At 38.9% G+C, this 12,537-nt stretch overlaps 1 protein-coding gene across 1 annotated transcript in view; it reads left to right on the top strand.

Annotated features, from left to right (window-relative positions):
- LOC104466942 (phosphatidylinositol 3-kinase regulatory subunit alpha-like) overlaps window positions 1-12,537 on the top strand; it is a gene marked incomplete at its 3' end in the record, with an annotated part of 36,199 nt that overhangs the window by 22,128 nt on the left and 1,534 nt on the right. Inside the window, exons 2-3 of the mRNA XM_010080527.1 lie at window positions 7,830-7,922; window positions 9,599-9,673. Coding sequence (XP_010078829.1) covers window positions 7,830-7,922; window positions 9,599-9,673 — 168 coding nt within the window. The remainder of the gene's footprint in view (window positions 1-7,829; window positions 7,923-9,598; window positions 9,674-12,537) is intronic.

The following is a 12,537-nucleotide window of genomic DNA, read 5'->3' as shown; positions in this document are numbered from 1 at the left end:
AAAGCTATTTGAAGTCCAGAAGCATATTAACAGAATGCTGTTTATCCGTGAGGGTTAAATGTTGCCATTGAGATGCCCTGTGAAGGGTGTTCTGCTTTATTCCAGTGTTTCTCCATTGAAGATGAAGGAAAAAGAGGAATGACAGCTGATGTGATAAACCATTTTTTTCAGTACAGATCTGCATTTCCTTCAGTGGCTAAAATCTTCAGCATACCATTAACAGAGAACATCTGAATGAAGTTGTCACTTCGTCCTCTAGTTCATACCCAACACCTACTGACCAATGGAAGGAGCAGACTGTGCTGGCTGCATAGTATTGAAGGATTTTAGAACTGGTGGTGGTATTTCTATGCAGCTTCCCAGTTGTACTCCCGTCATGAAAGGTCACCAGTAGGCATCATTTCCCTGTTCCTTTTCACAGCTGTGGGGTCATTCATATCGCAATAAATCTTTGACTCGCAGACGTTTTTCTGCCTCCCTAAAAATGGACTCCTTGTGAGCCCAAAGGCTGATAGTGTTGCTGGGCCAGACCATTCCTTTTTCTACTGGTGGAATAGTCTTCACCTCTCTTCATTTCTCCTGGATCCAGTCTCCATTGGCTGCCAAGGCTTCTGTGGTATTCTGAGTCCGCAGTCTGCCTGTTTGACGACATCTGATAAAAATATAAGGCAAGTAATAATAGACAGACTTATTAAGCCACTTGTAATGATGTGTCAAATTCATTGAAGCTTAAATCATATTTTTCCATGAATAGTGTTGTCTTTTAAAATCTTTCTAATGAAACCAGTACTGAACAGCAATTCCTCCTGCCATTTTCAGTTATGTTTTTAGCCTCTAGGAGAATTTAACTATAGCCAAACTAAATCATCTCCGTTCAGTAGGATCTAAGGAGACGTATTTTTGGCGCTGTTCAGCCTGGAGAAGAGGAGGCTCCATGAAGACCTTATTGCAGCCTTCCAGTACTTAAAGGGCAGAGATGGGAAGTTTCTCTTTATCCAGGAGTGTAGTGGTAGAACAAGGCATAATGGTTTTAAACTGAAAGAGGGTAGATTTGGATTAGATATTAGGAAGAAATTTTGTACTGTGAAGGTGGTAAGACACTGGAACAAGTTGCCCAGGGAAGCTGTGGATGCCCCATCCCTGGAGGTGTTCAAGGCCAGGCTGGATGAGGCTTTGAGCAACCTGGTCTAGTGGAGGGTGTCCCTGCCCATGGCAGAGGGATTGGAACTAGACGATCTTTAAGGTCCCTTCCAACTCCAACCATTATATCATTCTATGATTTATCTGAGACACACAGTGACATGAAATTCTTTGTCTTCGCACTCACCTTCTTTGATCCTAGCCCAGTGAAAACCTTTTGCTACTATGAGTTGGGCAGTTCTGAACACTCTATTTGCCCATTCTTTACATAAATGCTGTTAGGCCCTCCAAAATCACAAATGCTAAGGCAAGGTTACAGTACTCAAATCTCAGAGTGAATTTCTCTCTGGTATTTGTTTGTAATACCAGACTCATCTTTTTCTGCTTGATCTGGCTTTGAACTCAAGGCATAGACCTCTATGGAAACTTTCTCCATATGGTTTAGTGTTTGCAGTGTTTTTAATCTTTCATACTGTTCTACTGAAAGTTTCTGCAGGACCTTGCTGCTACTTAAGACTGTAATGAAAAATATAATGGGCCATGAAATGCCCTGTCACTAGAAGTTACGAGTTTTGTGTCAGTAAGAGTCATTTCGCTCTTTGACAGTGAACGATGAAAGCAGGTACTGAGGGATCCACAGTGGCTGAGGCTCTGCATCTGGACCAGCTAGGGACATGAAAAGCATCAGGCTGTGCCGTCACCTGTGCAGAGGCACCTCCTGGTGCTTTCCAGTGTTAGAGGATCTGGAATCATGTTTCTGCAGGGGTGGCTTTTGGTGTGTTCTCAGTGCAGTCTCCTGAAGCATTTCTCTCTAGTCTGGGGGTCACTAGCAGTCAGCACACAGGAGTCACAGGACTGCCTCAGTTCATACCACTGCCTTAAAGGCTGTGCAGAAATGCCAAACTACTGTCATTTCCAATGTGTCTTCACTTGAAATTGACGTTGTTTACTGACAAGTGATTAAATTCAGGTCATGTGGATCCTTATTGCAATTCAGATTCTATTTCAGGGAAGATGGTGATAATAGAACATTTTTTGAGTTCCATTTCTCAAACCTGGTAGAGTACATAACTGCTGAAATAACAGTGTTTCAATCAAGAAAGCAAGTTCCCACATTTCCCGGAGTTTTCAAGAGCAAGCATAGGTGTTGAACTTTGTGGAAACCCATCCACTGTCCACAATTTGTTGCGCATTACGCCACTGATGGTGCCACAGGCAAAAGTATTTTAGGTGGTTGATCAGCCACTGTTTCTTCATAGTTTGCTGGCTGATCTTGTTGGAGGCATTATCAAAACTTACTTGACAGTGACCCTTACTTTTGCATTTCTTCTTCTGCATTAATTAATATGCTTATGTTTATTATAGTTAATTTCAGTGCTGGTCAAACCATTGACATTTGGACACATTGTATGACTTGAACAAGGATATGTGTGGATCTATGCGTGCATAATTCACTATGTTAGTGGATAAAGTTGCATGCATAAAGAGTATATCTACATGCGCATAAGCTGGTCCACTTATGATCATCTTAAGACCTCTGCTCTCAAATATTAGATGTTTATACAGAGCTGTATTGTAATCAAATACAATGTGTATGCACAAACTTAAATGGCATTTCTGAAAAAAAGAACATGCATGGTGTGGTCTTGACTCAAAGCTACACTCATGTAATGTTAGTATATAGTTCCTGTAAAATATTTAGAAATTCAACTCCTTTCCATGGTGTATAATGTTACATTTTAAATGGTATTCTTTTTTTTAATATTAATTTTCATTCTTCTAGCAGTAATGAAATATTTGTCTCAGAAGCATCTGAAGCCAAATTTCAGCTTTAAATTTCCACTTGTTGTTGCCAGGTAGTAAGTCTAAAGTATCTCTTTTCACTGAGAACTCTTCCAAAAGGTGCAGCTGTGTGCTGGTTTCATCTTGCACTTTGTAGTGGTGTTGGCAACCCTTGAACGTAAGGTATGCTCTCATCTCCCACATGCTGCCATCGCCTTAGGGCTGTTCAGGCCTGTCTGTATCAGGGAGAGGGAAGAGTTCACAGATTGGAGCAAACCCTGGCTTGTGGTTCATCTCATTGGTTCTCACTGTGGCAAGGTAAAAATAGAGCTAATGGAAAATACAGCTTTTACCATGTATCATCAGAAGCTTCCTTACAATCTGGAGACCTTACCAGACTTGTGACTAGAAAGAAGACACAAAAACTGTATTACAGCTTTTCAGAACCTTAATATTTTGAAGACCATGGAATTTTGAAAAAGTTACAGGAATTTGTTGGGAAAATGATTGCTTTAAGTGAAAAACTGATACTGGATTGTAGCAAAGGCATCTACAAAGTTTCTCAGATTCTTAAGAGTGGATTTGCTTCTCCAAACTTTTGTGCTGTGCTACAGCATGCTTCAAAGCAAAAGATACTTTTGAAATCAGGTACTAAATACAGGTTGCATGTGGGCTTTTGTTCTCTTCTCTTTTACTAAAACAGATCTGTCTGAAAAGTTTTTGTTTCCCTCTGTAGATCTTAATATGCATGCTGAGTTTTCTTCGGAAACACCTAATCTAGAATCAGGACTTCTTTAAAGATATCTTGTATTCTGGCTCTGGGGGTCAAATTGGTTTTTTACAAAATTAGTTTTCTTCAGTTTAGCCTCAGCAGTGTCTTCTCAGAATTTTGAAATTGAAGGGCATTGTTCCCAGATTTGCATGTCTTTTGTGTAAATGTTATGAACTGGCTTCAGTTCTACAAGTACTGTTGTACTGTTAAGTCTTTTTTTTTTTCTTTTTTCTGACAGGTGTGTGTTTTGTGAGGCCTTTCACCTTTAAAAATGAACATAATTTTCTATTTTGAGCAAAAGTTGGGATGTTTAAAGTACAAGTCACTATGATGCTATAAATTAATTATATGGGAGATGGTGCAATGAGTAGGGAATCCTAGAACAGGTGGGAGTTTAAATGATTTTAATTTGTTAATGCCATCTCCTACATGCTGATTAAGCAAATGTTTTTTTCAGTGTTGCTGAGCGCTATAACGCATGACTTAAATGTATTCTGTTGTTGCTGAAGGTGACTGTAGGTTTTGTACCTGCTATTGTGTTTGTGTATGTGTTTGTGTCTTTTTGCTGTACAGCTTATACTCACCACTTTGTGCGTAGTATTAAAAGAGAGATGCATATCCCGAGTTTTCAGTCAAATACACAAGTATTTTACAGTTTATGTATTTATGGAATAGATTGTCATTATTTTAAAGGCTCTCTTCACAGATAAAAGTTCAGTAGTGTCTCTGGTAGATAGAAATTTCCAGTTTTGGAGAAATGGAATGGGGGATAGGGAGGAAGAGACATCAGAAATCCTCAGAACTCCTAAAATTTAATATTTTTCCAATTGAAATATTTTAAGGCAGCAGAGGAGTGCTGGAAATCTTTACTTTTAACCAATGTGACGTTTGGTTTACATGCATATGTTCTGTAGACATATTGTAGATTTTACTTAAATATAAAGGTAAATTCATAGCTTCCAAAAGCTTTTCACTTTCACTAAGAATATTATTAATCTGAGAATATTGTACAATAAAGAGATTAAGTAGCAGAGTATGATACAAGCCTGGTTTATAAGATAAGATCCTGCTTAAAGTGTAGAGGAACAGCATGGAGCATCAGATAGGTTGCAGGAAGAAGCACTCTCTGTTTAGGTAATCTGGGTAGGGTCTACATCCACCCCATTCTTTATGTACCATGGAGACAAACGGCTTTCTGTAGTGTCTTTCTTCACTCTGCAAGGGCTCTGCCCATGAACAAAAGTCTTCCCCTGACATTGGGTTCTCCTTTTTGCTTTGCTTGGATTCCATCCCTCATGTAGAAAATCTACATCTAGTGGGAAATTGAATTATTTTTCTAAATACACCTTCTTTGTAGGTGTTTGGAGTGTATATCTTGCCATCATTTCAAGGCACAGTTTGGTTAATATGAAAAAAACATAGTTCTCTCTGCTGCTCAGTAGCCTGGATGGACCATATCTGAATTGCTGAGTCTCCTGGAATATTTCAAATTTCTGTCAGGTTTGACTTCTGCCCTCTGTCTCTTTTTCTCCTTTTTTGTCTCTCCTTTCTTTCCTCGGTTTTAGTTTAGACTGTTGACTATTGCTGCATGCTGCCTCCAGCTGGAATTATGACATGAGCATCTTTGTTCAGAGATGATGCAATTTCATTGCTGTTATGCAAGAGGGAGAAAGGTACTTGATGTAACTAGCTGCCCAAGGGAGCAGAAAGTTACTTTCATAAGTAAAACTATGTAAACTCTGTTCTTGAAACCTGTTCTTTGTCTGCTACCATATAAGGGATGCGTTTTATGCCCTTAGCATTCTGTGAGTCTATTAGTATCTCATAATTTTAGTATTTTCATAGCATACCCTTTGATATGATTCTGATCTGATCTTTCATTTATTCTTTCAATAGATTTGCCCTCATCATAAGATAGATTCATAGTTTGAGGTTGAAAGGAACTATTTGATCTGAATATTACAAACCAAATGGTCCGTATTTTAGCATGCCTCAGCAGACGCTGTGTGGGGTGCAGCATCTTCCATTTGAGCCCAACCTGTGTTTGATAAAGCAGGCAGGATGTTAAGATAAAAGAGGTGTTCCAGATGCAGCCTGAAAGTGGTTTGAAGATGTAAAGAGATGAAAAGTCTGTTCCTTCCCCAAGTAGCTTGTTCTGTATTAATAACTATACTTGGAGATCTGCTGGTCAGCTGCAGCTATTTAACACGTGCTTTCTTTGAATTTAGTTTTTAATCAGTGTTATACTAAGTTAACTGTCTGACAAAACTTTAGAGTTTGTTATGTCTGCTCATTTGCATTTTTCAGCTAACTGTGGTGCTACCAAGGAAGGAAGTAGTATGGTTTTTCAGAGAACCTATACTCTAAAAAGCTATGCAGACAATCCTTAGTTACAGTGGTATCTTTTAGTGCTTTATCATGTGAGTCTAGGTTTTCCTTTATTTTCCCCAGAACTGATAATGTCACTAGAGTTTAGTCATCTTATTTGGCCTTTAAGAGTGTGGGTCAGGCATTAGAACACTTTTGATCCCCAGAAATTGCTCTGATTTTCCACAAGTCATTAAAAAGTAACATCAGCAGGTTGGAGATCTGCTTAGGCAACTCTTTTGGGACTCCTGAATGCTCATTTTCTGGGCCTCCTGAGTTAAACTGTTAGACTTACAGATGTTTTTCTCATGTCATTCTCAGTTATGAATGGACCATTGTTGTACCATCACTTTGCTTCTTTTTGCAAGGGATATGTCTCAGTGTCCCAGTGTGCTCCACTTGCATTACTAGTTTGTAACTGTTTATTTTTTATTGTCTTTCATTTCTCTCCTCAGTTTTCTGCACTTCCAAACTTCTGTATCTTCCTTGCTGTCTTACCACTTCTAAATTGTTTGCATTTTTTAGAAAGTTATATAGTTGTTTCTTCCAAAATAGGGTGAATTCTCAGCCAAAATTGTCTGCTTTCTCTTTCTCTGTTGTGGTATATTTAGTTTTCTTGCTGTCTTAAAGTTTTTTATTAAAAGCTCTCTATTCATATTTTGCTGTTGTGTTTTTTTTTCTTTTTCTTCTTCTACTTAGTTATCCTCATACTTTCATTCACTTTCAGTCTTCTAGAAATAATGGTGCATGCATGTGCGTGCATGTATCTATACATATGTATGCAGGCACGGATGTGCATGTGTGTTTAAGAATTGCTGTCTGTCTGTGGTGAGTTTAATCAGACAGAGATCACCATCGTTTAGGCAACTGGCAACTTTTAATTCAGTGATTAAGCTTTCTTTATCAATCATAATCCATCAATTTATGCCAGATGTTTCTGTCAGTAGATTAATAGTATCTTTATGTAAATGTTCTTGCTTTCCAAGAGTTAAACAGGACCGCTCTAAAACTTTTGAATTACTCTTTTGTCAAAAATTGTGTGTTTAGAGATAGATCATCCCTCACATTACAGAGCCAGAACATTCCTTTATACAGTATGTTCTCTCCATGAAGAAACTGGATTGCGTGAAAACTGACTTGTATAAAATCCATATGCAGGTTTGTTTGAATCTGCAAAATGTCCCTTTGTGGTCATACCACTATTTATTCTTAACCAATCATTGTAGAAAAGAAAATTCCTGCTTCAAGAAAACTGTACTGTTAACAGTATTATGCTTGAAAATTGAAAGCAAACAGAAGTTATTGAACTTTTGTATGAGTGTGAAATACTTGTTTCTACTGGTATTTCAGGCCTTTGTAACTCTGTTTTACCCAGGGCATCAGAAGCTCCCAGATGGTGATGAGTTTAGCTCGCTCATCTGGGGCACACTGGATGTAAAAGGTTCAGATCAAAAGATTTTTGCTGTTTTTCTTGCATTGTATTTCTGCCCATCTATTGACTGCAAACTTTAATTGGGTTTTCTTTTCCTAGGCAATATGGAGAGTGATTCTAGGACTGACTGACATTGCTAGAAGAAAATGCTATAAAAATGCAATTGTCATCATTTTTATTCAGCTTTCTCATTACTTGTGGAGTGGTCTTATTTAGGCCTAACAAGTGGGGTGTTTGTTCCATACTTAAACTGGTTACATTATGTGTCATGACTTTCATAAACAAAAATTGCATTCAACTGTAGCTTGGCTTATTTTATTTCTTTTTCTTTTACAGCTTTTTCACTTCCAGATCTTACGGAGCAGTTTGCACCTCCTGATGTTGCTCCACCGATTCTTATCAAGATAGTGGAGACAATTGAAAAGAAAGGTAGGTTGAAGAATGATCTACCAAGGGTTTTTGCTACTTATGTGAGCCAAAGCTGCAGAATCAGATCCAGAGCTGGCATGTCCCCTTTGCAGAACTGCTAATGCATCACATTACTCAACAGATATTAAATAATCTCATTTAAGGTGTGTTACATTAGTTTCCGCTCAGTAGAGGCTACTTGGACTGTGGGAGCAAAAACAAAGCTTACCTCCAGTGACATGTAATAACTCAAAATACAAGTATTGTTGAAAGGTAAAGGAAAAGGGTTTGGTATTGCTTTGTTTTTTCTAACTGATAAGCACCTTAAGTTGGTTTTGGAAATGCCATCATAACATTGAATTGGATGCACAGGCAAACAAGTAATGTTTTGCCCCAAAGCAGGAAAAAAAAATACGAAAAAATTACAGCCAGTTCTTTATTGCCGCTGTTTGCTGAGCCAGACAGTTTTTTGCTCTCATGCTTTCCCATGTTGATATCTGTCTATCCTTTTGAGGCTTTCCCCTTTCTTCTACTATGTCTTGCCTCTTTGCTGTCTTTCTCTCCTCCTGGCTCCTCCTCTGATGTCACCTTCGCAGTCCTGGTGAGGTAAGCAGAGCTCAGTGGGTCCTGCTCATTCAGTGTCCTTACAGCTGAGGAGTGACAGGGAAAGTGGTATTCTCATCAGACTCAGGCTGCTGTCCTTGGGGACATCGGTTCTCACATACTGCTCTGACCCTTTTAGAGAGCATAAGCCTTTCCTGAATGAGTAGGAGCTTGCTAATATCAATGAGAAGGGCCAGTGTTTAGCAACAGTTTGTACAAGCAACAGCTGCTTCCAGGAAGTGCCACTCATACTATTAAATCGTGAGTGCTCTTCATCCGTGGGTATAGTCCTTTTCCTTGTGACTTTTCTATTTTTTCTGAAGTAATTAAGTTGGAAACAGTATCTTTCACATGAAAACACTGTATTGGTGTATTTTATTCAGGTGGATTATCAGACATACCATGTAACACATACAGACATTTTCCCTTACACCAGTGATGTGACACTCACTCGAAATACACTGTGAGGTTATGGGCTCTGTGGATAGTCAAAGGTGATCTAAGGGTTACTTGTTCCACAGAAGGGGCCCTCTGTCTCTGTTGTCTGTATAGGGTGCCAAAGGGTAGGCACGCTTAGAAGTCTCAGTTAAATCTTTAAAGCTAATTAGGATGTGTCAGAATTTTTGTCATGTCCCTATCTCATTCCTGTGGGATGGCCTGACTTAGATTGCTTACTTCTTATCCACCTGAAAGACCTGATGTTTCCAGCCGGCATGTAGAGTGTAAAGAAAGATCTAACTCCCACGTTGCTCCAGGCAAGCTGTTTTCTTCCCTGGGGTACGTAAATCTGTTTCTTGGTCCTGACCTTCTATAGCCGGCCCATGGAGAGCTGTACAGAGTAAGTGGGACTGCTGGCATCTCTGATCTTCCTTGGCCAGCTCATTCTGCAGACTCAGCAGTTCACATGTATGAAGAGGTGTCTTACAGCCTTAAAAAGCAATCACATTTCATAGTGTGGTAGTTGATAGGTGGATGGTGGTGGAAGAATGTTACTAATTTGTACTGTAAGTCCTTATTTGAAGAAAACAAAAGTGTGTTGTGTCATGGCAACAGTCAATGGAATATTAATGGATCCTGTCAATTTTGTTTTGAAGGTCTGGAGTGCTCAACTTTGTATGGAACACAAGGCTCAAGTAGCTCAGCAGAACTAAGACAAATTCTTGAATGTGGTAAGTACAGTTCTCTTCCTTAAAGCATTAGACAGAGTTTGTTGTCAGACTGCTCCTCTTTTCTTTGCTCCCCTACTCAGCTTATATATACGTACTGGTTCTGAATAATAAAATATTAAAAAATTAAATATAAGTAAAAAAGGTTTCTAACTTTTACACTTAAGATGAGAGTTATTTTTCACTTTTAGAGGTTGCCTTTTTTTTCATGGCTCCACTGCATGTTTTTTCCAATAATAATTATTTTAATCCTTTCTTGGTCACTTGCTTGTTCAAGGACTGACAATCTAGCTGTACAGAGAAAAACAAGGTGTTTTGTTCAAAAGCAAGATAAAGATACACTATTCCTGTAAAGCCACAGATTATTATTTTGTAAACAAATGACCATTTGTTTACATAGAGTTCTGTGTGTGCGTTTTTTTGCTCCAGTAGGTGGAGAGGCAATAGCTGCACACTCCCTGCCTGCTACAGAGATGAAGAGGGAATTGAATTAATGTTGATGCAGTAGGCTGGGTTCTCTGGATTTGAACAGTAAAATGCAGCTACACCACTAACATCACATACCTGTAAAATTTTCCTTCTCTTTTTCGGTACTCTTTACTTCTACTTCAGGCCAGAATATACTGGCATGGTAACGCTGAGTTGCAGTATGAGACTTCAGGAGTTATTGTAGGAGGAGCGCTTGATGACGCCTTTGCAAGCTGAGGTGCAATGTGGGGTGTGACCTTCTATTTGCATAAAAGAGCACAAAAGTACAAGGGCTAGAAAATGAAACCGGTTACATTCCACGTTGCCAAAGGGACAAAGGAAACAAACTCAAACTGTGAATTAGCTCTCTTCTTTTTTAGTGATTGCAAATATTAACAAAATTAACAAGAGATGATACTATGAGTTGTCTGTTCCTTCAAATCAAAAGAGCATACTGTCCTCTGTTGATTGTGGTGGGAGTAAAGAAGTATGTGAGTGCAGCAAGCAGGGAGAGGAATATGCATGTGGTGCTAGCAGCCTGAGCCGTATTTTTAGTATTGTAATTGTATTTTTCAATCCAGATAAATCCTTATTTTCTATGGCACCAATATGAATGTATCTCTTAATTCACCTGAATCCCTTTTTAAGTCTCTAAACTGGGGTGTACCTTTATGAAAGGTTCGCCTGTCTCCTGAGATCAAAAACTTGTGGTCTACATGTATTCTTCTTTAAAATGTAATTAGGTTTGAGAAAAGAAAACCAGTCTTCACCCTTTAGTAACAGTGTATCTTTCTGAGTTCTCTTACCGTATGCTCAGAATCTTCCAGGACAGAGCTGGTGCAGTGGGTGTCCAGATGCGTGGATACAGACAGATCTCATCTCGTCCACCTACTCTCTTTGAATTAGTAGAGTGCTAATTCAGAGAGCAAAGTCAGCTTTGGTCTCAGAGTTGTGAACTGCATTAGTGTGCTTTTGTGCTTATGGTTATATTCTCTCCACATTAATTGGGTGACTACATGTCAAGACAGTGCTATCAAGCTCCAAAATCAAAGCTGACTTGCATCTGGCCAGCTCAGCAGATGGAAGAGTTCAGGTCTTTTTGTGACATTACACCCAAAGAGTTGCAGAGTACCACAAGTTTATTCTTACTCATGTATCCGTTATAATAATTTGGGATATACTTCAGAGAATAGGCCAACAGTGAAAGAATCAGGATTTAAGTTGGCTTATGAAATAAAAAACATCCAGTGAGCAACAAAACTAATGAAAACTATTTCTTATGAATTTGTGGTTGGATTTTCTGACACAGAATTGCTCTTGTAGAATTCATACCCACACTGCAAGATTTTTATCATCCAAGCCATTCATAGTGTTTTTTTTCTCATGTAAAGTCTTTGGTGTCTGATAAGAATTGAGCTCATACTGCAAGCCTTGCTTTGGGACAAACAGAAAGGAGGTAGAGGAGCACTAAGTTTCTCACTACCTCCTAAACTGCCTTTTTTCACAGTATGTGTAGACATACCACATATCCAGTTCCTCTGCCTCTCTGTTGAATTTGGTTTAAACTGGCCAGATAGGTTCAGAGTTTATTTTACAGGAGACTTGGCTAGATGAGAAAGTTGTTCAGCATTAGTACCTCTAAATTCTTGTACCGAATATGGATCTTTGTAAACATTTAGGACTTTACCGTGCCAGAGTTTCATGTTTTAAGATGAACCCTAATCTTGCTTGCACGAAGTAAGCATTTCTCTATTTTCCTATTTTTATTTTTGCTGATGGTGTTCCTTGCTCCAATGCTAAGAAGTAGTCCTTTATGTGACACTCCCAGACCTTAGCCCAAGTCATAACTAACCTGGAAGGATATCAGGTTTGACAAGATAAATCCTTACAGCTGCGTAAAACACCAAGCACCCAGTTCTCCACATGCATATTTGTTTCAACTTACTCACATATATGTTCACAGACTTGGAGACCCAAGTTGTTAATCAAACTTCCAGTCATAACAGAAGTAGCTACAAGTGGAGAAGCTGCATTTGCCCAGACTCTTGATTAGTACTTACTTCTTACACAAAATATTTACAGGTAAAACAGAAACATGGTAAAAATATTCTGATGTTCCATAACATTGCCAACATGCAGCATGTCACTACCAGTATTCTGAGTTCAGCCCTGCACTGTATATGGCAGAAGGCCACATACAGCTGTGGAAGCCATTTGGCTCATCAGATGCCAAAGGCCTGGGCATGGTGTTGAGCACTGTGTGTTCTTCATCTCAGAGATGTTTCTTGGTGTCTTACATTCTTCCCCATAAAACAGATATAATTTAGCAGTTTGGGCTTGGTGTAAAGGCCTAGTATCATGAGCCTGTATATTTTTTCCAGTTTCTATGTCTAAAAAGT

The sequence above is a fragment of the Pterocles gutturalis genome, unplaced genomic scaffold (genome assembly GCF_000699245.1).
Source record: "Pterocles gutturalis isolate BGI_N339 unplaced genomic scaffold, ASM69924v1 scaffold14896, whole genome shotgun sequence".
In the NCBI taxonomy this organism is placed as follows: Eukaryota; Metazoa; Chordata; class Aves; order Pterocliformes; family Pteroclidae; genus Pterocles; species Pterocles gutturalis.
The sequence above is the reverse complement of the archived record's forward strand: the minus strand, read 5'-3'. Positions and strand labels throughout refer to the sequence as shown.